The 12,610-nt window shown below is 40.7% G+C and overlaps 1 protein-coding gene across 4 annotated transcripts in view; it reads right to left on the bottom strand.

Moving 5' to 3' along the window:
• Positions 1-12,610, bottom strand: part of KLHL8 (kelch like family member 8) — a 43,323-nt gene that overhangs the window by 22,687 nt on the left and 8,026 nt on the right. The window contains exons 2-3 of one of the 4 annotated variants that reach the window (XM_054727604.1): positions 8,242-8,407; positions 7,174-7,536 (exon numbers count right to left, since the gene is read on the bottom strand). The exons of 1 other annotated variant lie outside the window; for it this stretch is intronic. In XM_054727604.1, the coding sequence (XP_054583579.1) occupies positions 7,174-7,386 (213 nt within the window). In that variant the 5' untranslated portion in view covers positions 7,387-7,536; positions 8,242-8,407. Of the gene's footprint in view, positions 1-6,510; positions 6,568-7,173; positions 7,537-8,241; positions 8,408-12,610 lie in introns of those variants that run through there. 2 more of the 4 variants (XM_008143577.3, XM_054727611.1) reach the window with 2 other exon arrangements.

Below are 12,610 nucleotides of genomic sequence, written 5' to 3'. Positions count from 1 at the left end.
TAAATTCTAAAGAAAAAGGTCTGAGGAGTTTTGCTTATAAATGCTCCTTACCCAACTTTTTTCACTGATTTAGAGGAAAAATGAATAACACATATTTCAATGAACAGATGATCATTTCTGGCACATATGCTATATTTAATTTTTAAAAAGAATTCATTAAAGTAGAATTTAGATTCTATTGAAACTCAAGTTGAATCCTACACTAAAGCAGAAAGCTTGGCATTTTTTTAAATTCACTTCAACCCTAAAATGAGATATAAATTCTGATGTCAAACATTTTCAGAATAGCCTTAAAATATCCCCTTTTTAAAAATTATCTGTACATTGCTGAAACCAGTTTGGCTCAGTGGATAGAGCATCGGCCTGTGGACTGAGGGGTCCCGGGTTCGATTCCGGTCAAGGGCATGTACATTGGTTGCGGGCACATCCCCGGTGGGGGGTGTGCAGGAGGCAGCTGGTCGATGTTTCTCTCCCATCGATGTTTCTAGCTCTCTATCCCTCTCCCTTCCTCTCTGTAAGAAATCAATAAAATATATTTTTTAAAAAATTACCTATACATGTCACCATTGATATTTGGTTTTTAGGCAAATATCTGTAAATCTCACATGATATCTGCTCAATTAAACAACTTGCCAACATTCTCTTACATAACATTACTATACCATAAAATAGAGTTCTATGATTTCCAGATAAACAGTGTTTTAACACTGCTTTTTCACCCAAGCTGTACAAATCAATGGCCCATAAGTTATTTTCATGTTTTTATAATAAGGTTCTGTCTCTCTGTTTTAACTTCTTGATTCAAATAAACAAAAACATGGATATTTAATGCACATACACACAAAATCACACCCCTATGAATAAATACCCATCTTATCTTTAAAAAGAACTTTGAGCCGAAACCGGTTTGGCTCAGTGGGTAGAGCGTCGGCCTGGGGACTGAAAGGTCCCAGGTTCGATTCCGGTCAAGGGCATGTACCTTGGTTGCGGGCACATCCCCAGTAGGGGGTGTGCAAGAGGCAGCTGATCGATGTTTCTCTATCATCGATGTTTCTGACTCTCTATCCCTCTCTCTTCCTCTCTGTAATAAAATCAATAAAATATATTAAAAAAAAAAAGAACTTTGAGTAATATGTATAAAATAGGAACATAAAAAATTTGTCTTTCTATTCATTAATTCTCCTTTGACACTATATACTTTCATTATATTCTTGAAAGTTTATTTTTATATTTTTCTTCTCTGGTACATAAAAAACATTTAATCACAAATTTAGAATTAAAAGAAATCAAAGCCTATAGACTACATATTTAAAATTGGGTGAAAAATACATAATCTAAAAAATATAGACATTACTATACAATTTTAAATTATATAAGTACATACTACATTCTGTGTCTTTGATACTAGTGAAATTTCTAATTTATATTCATTTTTATCAGATCAGTGAACATATAAATAATTCAAGATGCTCAGGGGAAAAAACATGCCAAGCTTACAGTTTAGTGAAATACGTAAAATATCAACATTAAAAAAATGTTCCCTGCCCCTGCTCAGTGGTTAGAGTGTTGGCCCTCAGACCAAAGGGTGGAGGGTTCAATTACCGGTCAAGGGCTCGTTCCTTGGTTGTGGGTTGTACCCCAGCCCCAGTCAGGGGCATGTGGTAGGCTTCCTCCCTCCCTTCTACTCTGTCTGAAAATCAACAGGAAAAAAACTGTGTGATTGAAAAGTAATAATAAGTAGAGTTATGGGTAAGCAACCATTGCACAAAGGAAATTGTTGGGAAAAAATAATAAAATAAAATGTTCCCTTATTTAAAAAAAAATCAATACCAAGTAATTTTCCATAGATTAGCCAATAGGGATCAGAAAACAATGAAACAAAGGCTTTAGATTGCAAAAGCACTTACCTTTTTAAAAAAATCTTTTTTATTGATTTTTTCAGAGAGAGAAGAAGGGAGAGGGATAGAGAGAGAGAAACATCAATCAGCTGCCTCTTGCACAGCCCTCACTGGGAATCGAGCCCACAAACTGGACATATGCCCTGACTGGGAATCAAACCTGTGACCTCTTGGTTCATGAGTCAGTGCTCAACCACTGAGGCACACCAGCTGGGCAAGCACTTCACTTTCAACACAGGGAGAAACAGGGGAAGTCAAGCATCCTTAACTTTAATTGCTGATTCAACATACAAGTCCAACCAAAAAAACTAAGTAGAACTCTGAAAACATAAATGATCTTTTGGTGAATTATGAGGTAAAATGAATGAAAAATGATATAAAAATAACATTAACTAAACAAAGAACATCAAAAATTCCAGTTTGGCTCAGTGGATAGAGTGCTGGCCTGTGGACTGAGAGGTCCCGGGTTCGATTCCGGTCAAGGGCATGTGCCTTGGTTGCGGGCACATCCCCAGTAGGAGATGTGTAGGAGGCAGCTGATCGATGTTTCTAACTCTCTATCCCTCTCCCTTCCTCTCTGTAAAAAATTAATAAAACATATTAAAAAAAATTCCAGTACTATCAAATCTGACTTGTAAAATGAACCTATTTTACATAAGGAAGTCATTTATTTTTCAACTTTTTCTCTCTCCTCCCTCATTCTATATAATAAAAGCATAGTATGCAAATTGTCCCCTCTACCGGGAGTTTGTCTGGGAGTTCGACCAGGGACTGGGCCGGGGAAGGGAGGGAGGCCCCAACCAGCAGTGGCAGCAGGTGGCCAGGGAAAGGGAGGGAGGCTCTGGCTGGTGGCAGCGGCGGCGGCAGGTGGCCGTGGAAAGGGAGGGAGGCCCTGGCTGGCAGCCGGCAGCCACTAGGGACCCTACTAGTGCATGAATTTCATGCAATGGGCCTCTAGTCTATCTATATAAAACCCTACTGCAAATCGACTGAATGGTGGAATGACTGGTTGCTATGACACACACTGACCACCAGGGGGCAGACGCTCAATGCAGGAGCTGCCCCAGCCCGCAGGCCCTGACCAGCAGCAGTAGTGTGTGTGTGGGGGGGGGGGGGGGAGGGGGGGGCGGGGCCGGTGAGTGGGTGGCACCAGGCCAGCCAAGGCAGGTGGGAGCGGGGGCCCCCAATTGCCCTGCAGATTGGCCCTGATCACCGGCTAGGCCTAGGGACCCTACCTGTGCACAAATTTCGTGCACTGGGCCTCCAGTACAATATAATTTACTCTTAAGTAAACAAATACTGTTAACCTTCTAGTATATTTTTCCTTCCAACTTTTTTTCTATGCATTTTGAAACATAACTCAGTTGTCATGAATTTTGTTTCCTAAGTTTCTGAAAACTTTTGTAAGCTTCATTCTCATTGGCTATACACTATTCTAAACCAGGGGTGGGGAACCTTTTTTCTGCCAAGGGCCATTTAGATATTTATAACATCATTCTCGGGCCATACAAAATTATCAATTTAAAAATTAGCCTGCTATATTTGGTCAAACATTTAACCCTTTGCACTCGCTTGCTTTTTTCTCGATTCCTTTATTCTACTCAGGATTTAATATTTTAAATACCCCAGATTTTACAAAGCGCAGCAGTGGAATAAAAAACTGGAGTTTCTTTTCATACAAACTTATTTATTTGGATTTCTTTATATTTCAAATTATTGATACATTCAAAGAGTAATTTTAATCTCTATAATTTTTCATGATGTGATATTTTTTGAAACATTCACCCACATGAAGACTTGGTTTACATTCACATGTTTCGCAAATATAAATCGTCTCTCTCTTCTTCCTCCTTTGATTTTTCTGTTAGAACAACCAACACAATCTTTGTGTTTTTTGTTAGGGTGAGGTGTGATTATATGGAGCTTTCCATCTAAACGTTGCTCTAAGTTAGTGGATAATAATCTACCCCTGGAAGTTAGTGTACCATCTTTGAATTCTCCAAAAAGATCATGTACTAGTTTCCTAATAAATTTCATATGCGTTATCGGTTTTTCATTTTTTCTTTTTTGGCATCAGTTGAGACGGCATTTACATTTTACTTGTCCTTTCATGCTAATGAAAACAAGAAAAGATACTGGAAAAATAGACAAAAATCCCCCTTCCCCTCCATGGTGAAACTACGTGTCGAGTGTGGCTCGACATACGAGCTGCTACCGATGCTAACCGTGTAGAGTCACACTCGACATCTGAGTGCAAAAGGTTAATTATTTCATCCCTATGCCTTGACAGGGCCAGACTAAATGATTTTGCAGACCTTATGGCCCCGCGACCCAGATGTTCCCCACCCCTGTTAAAGAGTGGATGCAACACACAGTTTAACCGTTCTGATATTAGCCATCAAAAACTGAACGCTTTTCAAAGCTCTTGATACAGACTGTCAAACTGTCCACAAAAAAAAAAAAAAAAAAAAAAATGAGCCACATTTACTTATCCAACAGCAGTGTTTGAGAATACCTCCTTCATAAAAATTTAAAAAACAATAAATGTTTTAAATATTCAATATGTTGATAATTGATTTTAGCTATGTTTAATACTTATTTAAAAATTGGCTATCCTGTGAACTATTCTTTTGCAAACTAGTTGTTTTACATAGGTTCACTTCATTTCTAAGTTTTAATTATATAATTTCATTAACACAGATTGTTAAAAATCTTTTACAAACACCTCAAAAATTTTTTAAATCATTAAGAAAACCTAAAGTATATTAGGTTAAAATGTTTATAATGATGCCACTTAAACAGTCAATGTTTGAGAACTAGACTGAAATAAAAGTGCAGAAGACACACAGTGGAACAGAAAGAACTAAAGACTGGAGGAGGAAAAAAACACACCTATGTAACAAAGATTCCTTTCATTATGTGCTTATAAACTACTAGAGGCCAGTGCACGAAATTTGTGCTGGGGGGGGGGGGGGCGGGGGGGCAGTGGGGTGGGACAGGGAGGGTCCCTCAGCCCGGCCTACACACTCTCGCAATCTGGGATCCCTCAGGGGATGTCCAACTGCTGGTTTAGGCCCAATTCCTCTCGAAATCCGGGACTGCTGGCTCCTAACTGCTTGCCTACCTGTCTGTCTGATCGCCCCTAACTGCTTTGCCTGCCCCTAACCGCTCTGCCTGCCCCTACCCACTCTACTTACCTGATCACCCCTAACCATTCTGCCTGCCGACCTGATCGCCCCTAACCACTCTGTCTCCCTGCCTGATCGCTCCTAACCACTCTGCCTGCCTGATCACCCCTAACCGCTTGTCTGCCTGCCTGCCTGCCTGCCTGATCATCCCTAACCACTCTGTCTGCCTGCCTGCCTGCCTGCCCAACCACTCTGCCTGCCTGCCTGATCACCCCTAACTGCTCTGCCTGCCTGCCTGATCACTCCTAACCGCTCTGCCTGCCTGATTGCCCCTAACTGCTCTGCCTGCCTGCCTGCCTGCCTGATCATCCCTAACCGCTTGTCTGCCTGCCTGCCTGCCTGATCGCCCCAACCACTCTGCCTTGCCTGCCTGCTGATCCCTAACTGCTTGCCTGCCTGCCTGCCTGATCGCCCCAACCACTCGCCTGCCTGCCTGCCTGCTCAGTGCATGTCATAGCGACCAGTCGTTCTGCTGTTAGGTTGATTTGCATATTACCCTTTTATTATATAGGATAATTTTTCAGTTTAATCCCTTGTAATTTCATAAAACCTTTTCACGCAAATAGCTACTCTTTTCAATAATTCACCAATTTTAATGAGTTTGAGTAGCCAAAAAAGTGTTTTATTTCCAAGGTCAAGAAGGATTTGACTTTGGGTGGTGGGCCCATGATGCAATGTATAGATAGATCATATATCACAGAGATACACACCTGAAGCCTAAATAATCCTATCAACCAATGTCATCCCAATAAATTTAATTTAAAATTAAAAAAATAAATGGCTACACAGTAAAAAAATAATAAAATAAAAACTAATTAAAAAATTAAAAATCGTTATATTCTATTTATTTCCCATTCATACATTAATATGCTGGATTGGTAATTCATTAAATTCAAATAATGTATTTTACATTTTTATTTTTGCCAAAGTCAGTGTAGGTAACTGAATATCATACTAAGGTTGAAAATTAGAACTATCATGTGAAATTAAAGCATAATATACCATATAGAACAAAATGTTCCTTCATTAAAATATACGCATTGCTAGATTTCACAGAGCAGAATTACATAATGGTTTTCTTTTCAAAATCCTAGAACCTAGAAATATATAAGGACACTAAAAATTTAAGTAAAGCAAATATAGATCATGTATACACAGTGTAACACTATAATCCTGGACACTCTGGGCCTGAAACTCAAAGTTTATGCTTTCAGTTACAGACTTGTGCTAAGTGTCCCCAATCTGGTTTTCCAAGTATATCCTCAAACCACAACTAAAGAATCTGTCTGATCCGGAACAGAAAGCAAAATCTAAGAGATCCCAAAGTGGCAAATCTTATGTGGAAAATGCTGTATGGATGCATTTAGTGATATGAATTACTAAAATAATTGTAGTACTACACGGAGATAAGAATAGGAGAGTACCTTAAGTGAATAACGAAAAACAATGAGAACACAGGCTCTTCCACACTACTTGGTCACTTTCCCAGTTTTATTAAAACTGTCTTGTGAGGCAGACTGATATGATTCTATAAAACATAGACAAAGTTTACTAAAGACTTTTTCATCCAACTCTAAATAGACTCTACACACTATCTGTATATAAACAATCTGTCTTAACAGAAAACAGTATTGAAGTAGAGATTAAATTACCAGGATAGGAACATAAGTAAAACACTAGCGCAATTTAGTAAACAACCAAGAATTCCTGCCTTCTAACCAAAATCAAGAGTAAGTGAATGCATTAACTTTTTAAGTTCACAAATTAAAAGCTTATATGGTCAACAGCAAGTTGATTTTACTAATAGTAACTATTTGTTATTTTAGAATTCCAGAACTCTCAGAAGTTAAACTAAGAAACAATGACTATCAACATTGAATTAGTATGAGAATTTGATCTTTTGCTAATCTCTCTTTATTTATCCTCCATTATGTTCCTTCCCCTTCAATCAAAAGGATTGAGACTAAAATCATTCTGATTATAACAATAAGTACAGCACCAAAAATTTGCTGATATGGTTATAGAAACCCGTTTTTTATAATACTCTGAAGAGACAGAGAAGAGAGAGAAAAAAAATACAGTCTGACCTTTAGTGTGACATCACAAAGTTCTCCATTTTCATAAAACCGAAGAAGAGACCCATGAAAATCTTTCCAAGCTTCCTGTGCTTCAAAGATGAAGGAGTCGTCGCCATCGCCATCACTGATGGAAGATCTAGTCTTTGTTTGCTGGTGCTGCTGCCTTTTCCCCTTTGTGAAGTGATTCCTAGGGTATTTTGTATTCATGGAATCTGAAGCCATTTGCAACACTCTTCTTTTAATAGAGCTGTCTTCTCAAACATCCCATTTATTCTCTTGTAAATGGTAGGGCAAAAGCGGAAGGTAGATGCGGCCCACTAAACTTCAGACATTTTCAAAACCCACTCAATGCCATTGTCCAATTTGCTGACACTGAAAAATAAACAAAACACACGTAGAAACAAACTAAAAGAAAAAAAATCAATAATAATTCTAGTTTACCAATATTATAAATGTAAAAAGACTATATAAATCAAAAAAGAACAAGTAACTTTAGAGCTCTTATACTAAATGTCACATAAAGTACCTCAGCAAAATATAGGTGACTCTTGAACAATGTTGTGGATTTTCTGTTAAGTAAGATTGTTTATATACCAACTAGAGGCCCGGTGCACGAAATTTGTGCACAGGGGTGGGGTGTCCCTCAGCCCAGCCTGCACCCTCTCCAATCTGGGACCCCTCAAGGGATGTCCGACTGCCCATTTAGGCCCAATCCTACTGGTAGTGGGACATCCCTCTCACAATCCAGGATTGCTGGCTCTGAACTGCTTGCCTGCCTGCCTTCCTGATTGCCCCTAACCACTTCTGCCTGCCAGCCTGATCACCCCCTAACCACTCTCCTGCCAGCCTGATCAATGCCTAACTGTTCCCCTGCCGGCCCAGTCGTCCCCAACTGCCTTCCCCTGACAGCCCGGTCACCCCCAAATGCTCTCCCCTCCATATTCCCTCTTTAGTAGATAGGGTTTTTTTCTTTAACATACTGGACAGTGTACCTGCCGTGGTCTTCACAAACCAGTAAAAATGTAAACCCAAACTAAAAGTGTCATAAAATAAACTTAAACAGGAATTTCATGAGACCTTAGAAAGGTGATATGATGTGGTTGTTTCTTCCTTTTTTCTTTCTTTCTTTTTCTTGATGTTTCAACTTTGGTCCTTTCTTTCTTTTTTCCTTTTATTCCTTTTCTGTCCTCTCTTTCTCTTAACTTTTCCGTTGGTAGAATTGTCAGTACTTGAATCTGTCTTGCTTCCAGAAGACAAAGAAGAGGGAAACACACAGTCATCTGAAGAAAAAGATGATCGATGATGGGATCGGTGGTGTTTCTGGTTTTGCTCTTTTCCCGGTTTGATTGTCATTTCTTCCGGCCCCAGCATCTTCAGGACTTGTGCGTGGGCACTTCTTATTCATGTCTACAAAACCTCCCTGCCTTGGTGAAAACTGTAGGGGAAAAGGCCTTCCTGGGTGGGCTCAAGCCCTGCCCAAGGTGCTGAGGAACCAGGGTGGGGAGCACTCTGCACCGCCGCTGCAAGAGCCAACCTCCGGACCTCGGGGTACTCTCCAGTAATGTAACTGCAATGTCCCCGTTTGCCTTCAGAAATTAGTTGTAAGTTACTTCCGATGTGAAACCCTACCTCAGACATTTCCATGTGGTTCCTAAAGATTTTAAACAAAACCCATTTACCTCCCTAACCTGGTCAGAACTTTCTACCCAATGGGAGAGGTTTGCTGGGCAGCATCGCCCAGATATCACCGCCCATCTCGAATCACTCGGCTGGCGGCAAGGGAAGTTCCAAGGCTATAGTGTGTGGGGGGGATCACTCCATGGGGGTGCAGCCTGACACCCCAGACTGCCACTTGGAGGAAATAGCTCTGGGGGGCATGGCTGCCTCCCAGGCCTACACCCCCAGCTGCAGATGGGAGCTGATCTCAGAGGGGGCGGGGAGGGAGGTGTATAGGCAGCTCCTGGGTCTCCCAGGCCCACAGCCCAGGCTGGGACAGGTAGCAGATGGCTCTGGCCCTGCACGGGCACCTCGCAGGCCCAATGCCCGTGCCACTGTGGGCAGCTGATCACGCCGGCCTTGCGCAGTCGCCTTCCAGACCCACAGCCCGGGCCTCGGCAGGCAGCTGATTGTGCACGCCTTGCACAATGTAACTGCAATGTCCAGACCAGACCCACAGCCCAGGTCGGGGCAGGCAGCTGATCAAGGCGGCCGTGCTTGGGCGCCTCCCAGACCCATGGTCCAGGTCCCGGAGGGCAGCTGATCATGGCGGCCATGTGCAAGCGCCTCCCAGACCCACGGCCAGGTTCAGGGCTAGGAGAGGATCTGGCCGGAGGGCAAAGCCGCCTCCTAGGCCAACAGGCTGGGCTGCTCGCTGCCTGCTCTCAGCGGCAGCCTTTCCTGGGACTGGGGGACTCCTGCGGGCCTGAGAGGACTGGGCACCGCCATCTTGTGTCTATGGGCGCCGTCATTTTTGTCGCAGAGTGATGGTTAATTTGCATATTACTCTTTTATTAGATAGGATATTGTTCAGAGGATGGATTCAAACCACCATACATCAAAAGTATTTTCGACTTACAGTTGGAAATGCACAGTTAGGAAACCGTGGTTGAGAATGAGAAAATACTGGGGTTTTGTTGTTGTTGTTTTGATATATTTTTATTGATTTCAGAGAGGAAGGGAGAGAAAGTGAGAGATAGAAACATCAGTGATGAGAGAGAATTGTTGATTAGCTGCCTCCTGCCTGACCCCCCACTGGGGATCAAGCCCACAACCCACGCATGTGCCCTGAGAATCGAACCATGACCTTCCTGGTTCATAGGTTGACGCTCAACCACTGTACCACACAGGGTGGGTGAGAAAATACTGTTTTGATTGAATCCACAGATGTTAAACCCATGGATACAAAGGACTGACTATAAAAATTTGTATATAAATGGACCAACATAGATCAAAACCATGTTTTGAAGTATCAACTGTATTCTGTATCAGTGAAAAAACTCCTTTAAAATCTAATTTGAGCCCTAGCTGGTTTGGCACAGTGGATAGAGCGTCAACCTGTGGACTGAAAGGTCCCGGATTCGATTCCAGTCAAGGGCACAAGCCTGGGTTGCGGGCTCGATCCCCAGTAGGGGGCGTGCAGGAAGTAGCTGATCAATGATTCTCTCTCATCACTGTTGTTTCTATCTCTCTCTCCCTCTCTCCCCCTCTCTCTGAAGTCAATAAAAATATATATATTTTTAAAAAATCTAATTTGAAAATTCTGGGAAGAAGGTGAAATAGAAAGCATCAGGAATTTGTCTTCCCACCTAGACAACAATCGCAGTGGCAGAATCTGTCTGGTGTAACTATTTTGGAACTCAAGTGTTGAAGGCTAACAACTTTCAAGAGAAGACTTGGATGGTAAATCATGGTTAATGTTGGTCAATTTCAGCTCTTAGTACAGTAGCAGCTTTCTATCCACACCCTCAGTCACATGCAGGCATCCATGCATGTGTTCCAGGAGCAGCAGCTTGCACACAATTTGCAGGAGCCATGGGGCAAAAGGACCCTGTCCTCCAAATATCAGGAGTCTCTGCTCTGATTGCTGAATGCTGTTTCTGCTCACAGAGATGCAGATAAAAAGTAGGCAGACATTTTTGCTGCAACTCCTTCTACTATTGCAAGCCTTTCTCTCTCAACTGGAGTAACTTCCAGGGGATTTGAAAGGCTGGTGTTCTTTCCCCCCTATATTTTATACGTTTTCTCCTTTAGGGAGCAAGACATGAAAGACTAAGATGTTAAAAAACTACTGCATATACAAGGAATATTAGACACACCCCGGGAAAGGCTGAAAAAGAATTGAGGGCACCTGAAGGTTACACCTGAGGGTGATCTTTAGCATAGATAACTTATAATAAAGAGGGGTGGGGGGATAGGGGGAGAGAGAGAGAGAGAGAGAGAGAGAGAGAGAGAGAGAGAGAGAGAACAATGACAAAAACTGGCAACCCTTTAAAAAAAGGAAGAATCTGATTTTTAGACTTATATTATTAGATTTAAATGTTCAGTGTTCAATCGCAATAAAACACAAGGCATACATAGAAACAGATATGTATGGCCCATTTAGGGGGAAAAAATAAATAAAAAGAAACTGTCTCTGAAAAAGAACTAATGACATTTATACTAGACAAATAATTTAAGACACTATTTTACTGATATTTGAAGAACCAAAGAAAGATGTGGTGAACGTCATTTGTATGAACAAAACAGAACTATCAATTAAAACAGGGGCGGGGGGAAAGAAAACACCAGAAAACCTAAAAAGGACTCAGACCGACACTCTATCCACTGAGGCAAACCGGCTGGGGCCTCAGACTATTTTTATAGAGAACAAATCTACTGAGATAAAAATAGTTCTGTTACTTTATTTTATAAATCCCAAGTATTGATTTAGAACCTTGAACTTTGAAAAGCATTTACATTTCAAATGAAAAAACTGACCAATATAAAAGGGGAAAAGGAAAAAAAAAAAAAAAGATCTGAGAAAAAAAGGCATTACATTACTCTGGTTAGATTCATTCATAAGCTTGTATAACATCACTTGATCCACCTCATACCCTTCAGACCTTGTGACTGTTACTGGAAACTGACCCAGAAACAGAAGTTGGCTTCACATTATAAAGCCCTATAGCCCAGCAATCTAACACTTACAAGGAAAGCAGGGCAGTTTGATACAGCGTACTTCAACCTCTTATTACAAAAATAAACTCAAGCTTAGCACTCCAACCTAATTCTGAAATTCCCCAAATGCAAATAAGATTAACTTTTAAATGTTATAAATTCAAATTATAAATTATAGTCTAATTTAAGACTATAAGATGATTGTAAATTCCATATTCTTTTCTAACCAGCAATACTGAAAGTCAAAATGATCAATTAGGATTTATTATAACTTTATACTCTGTGCTATATAAGAAGAAATATTATACAACACACATACTATGTAAATATCATCTAGTTTGGAAGATAAAATAGTTTTCTTTAGCATTTGGTGTTTTGTTGACAAAAAAAACAAAAACATGTCCAACTTTTAGAACAAACGAACCAAATTATCTTTTAGCATTTCAAAGTAATATTCTGAACATGCTGGATTGTATTAGGGTGTCGTTCTCTGCCATACAACCTATTGCCCATCAAGGCAGGGGAGGGCAGGAGTGGACAGTATCTGCCTAATGATCACGGATGAATCAGTGGTGTGTCATCTTCAGCTCTAAGAAGGAGCACTATTATTCAGGGGACTGGCCAGCACACCATATCATATTTATATCATAAATACCAACCTCTGGTAGAAAACAGGCACTCATGGTGCTTCAAAAATTACCTGTTCACTTTCTTTTCTCAGAAAACTAATGTTAAAAATAATCTGCAAAATATCTAGTAAAAATAAACAAACAAAAACCCTGCCTAAATA

This window comes from Eptesicus fuscus, chromosome 2 (genome assembly GCF_027574615.1).
Source record: "Eptesicus fuscus isolate TK198812 chromosome 2, DD_ASM_mEF_20220401, whole genome shotgun sequence".
Taxonomy (NCBI): domain Eukaryota; kingdom Metazoa; phylum Chordata; class Mammalia; order Chiroptera; family Vespertilionidae; genus Eptesicus; species Eptesicus fuscus.
Note: the sequence above shows the minus strand (reverse complement) of the source record. Positions and strands in the feature narration are given on the sequence as shown.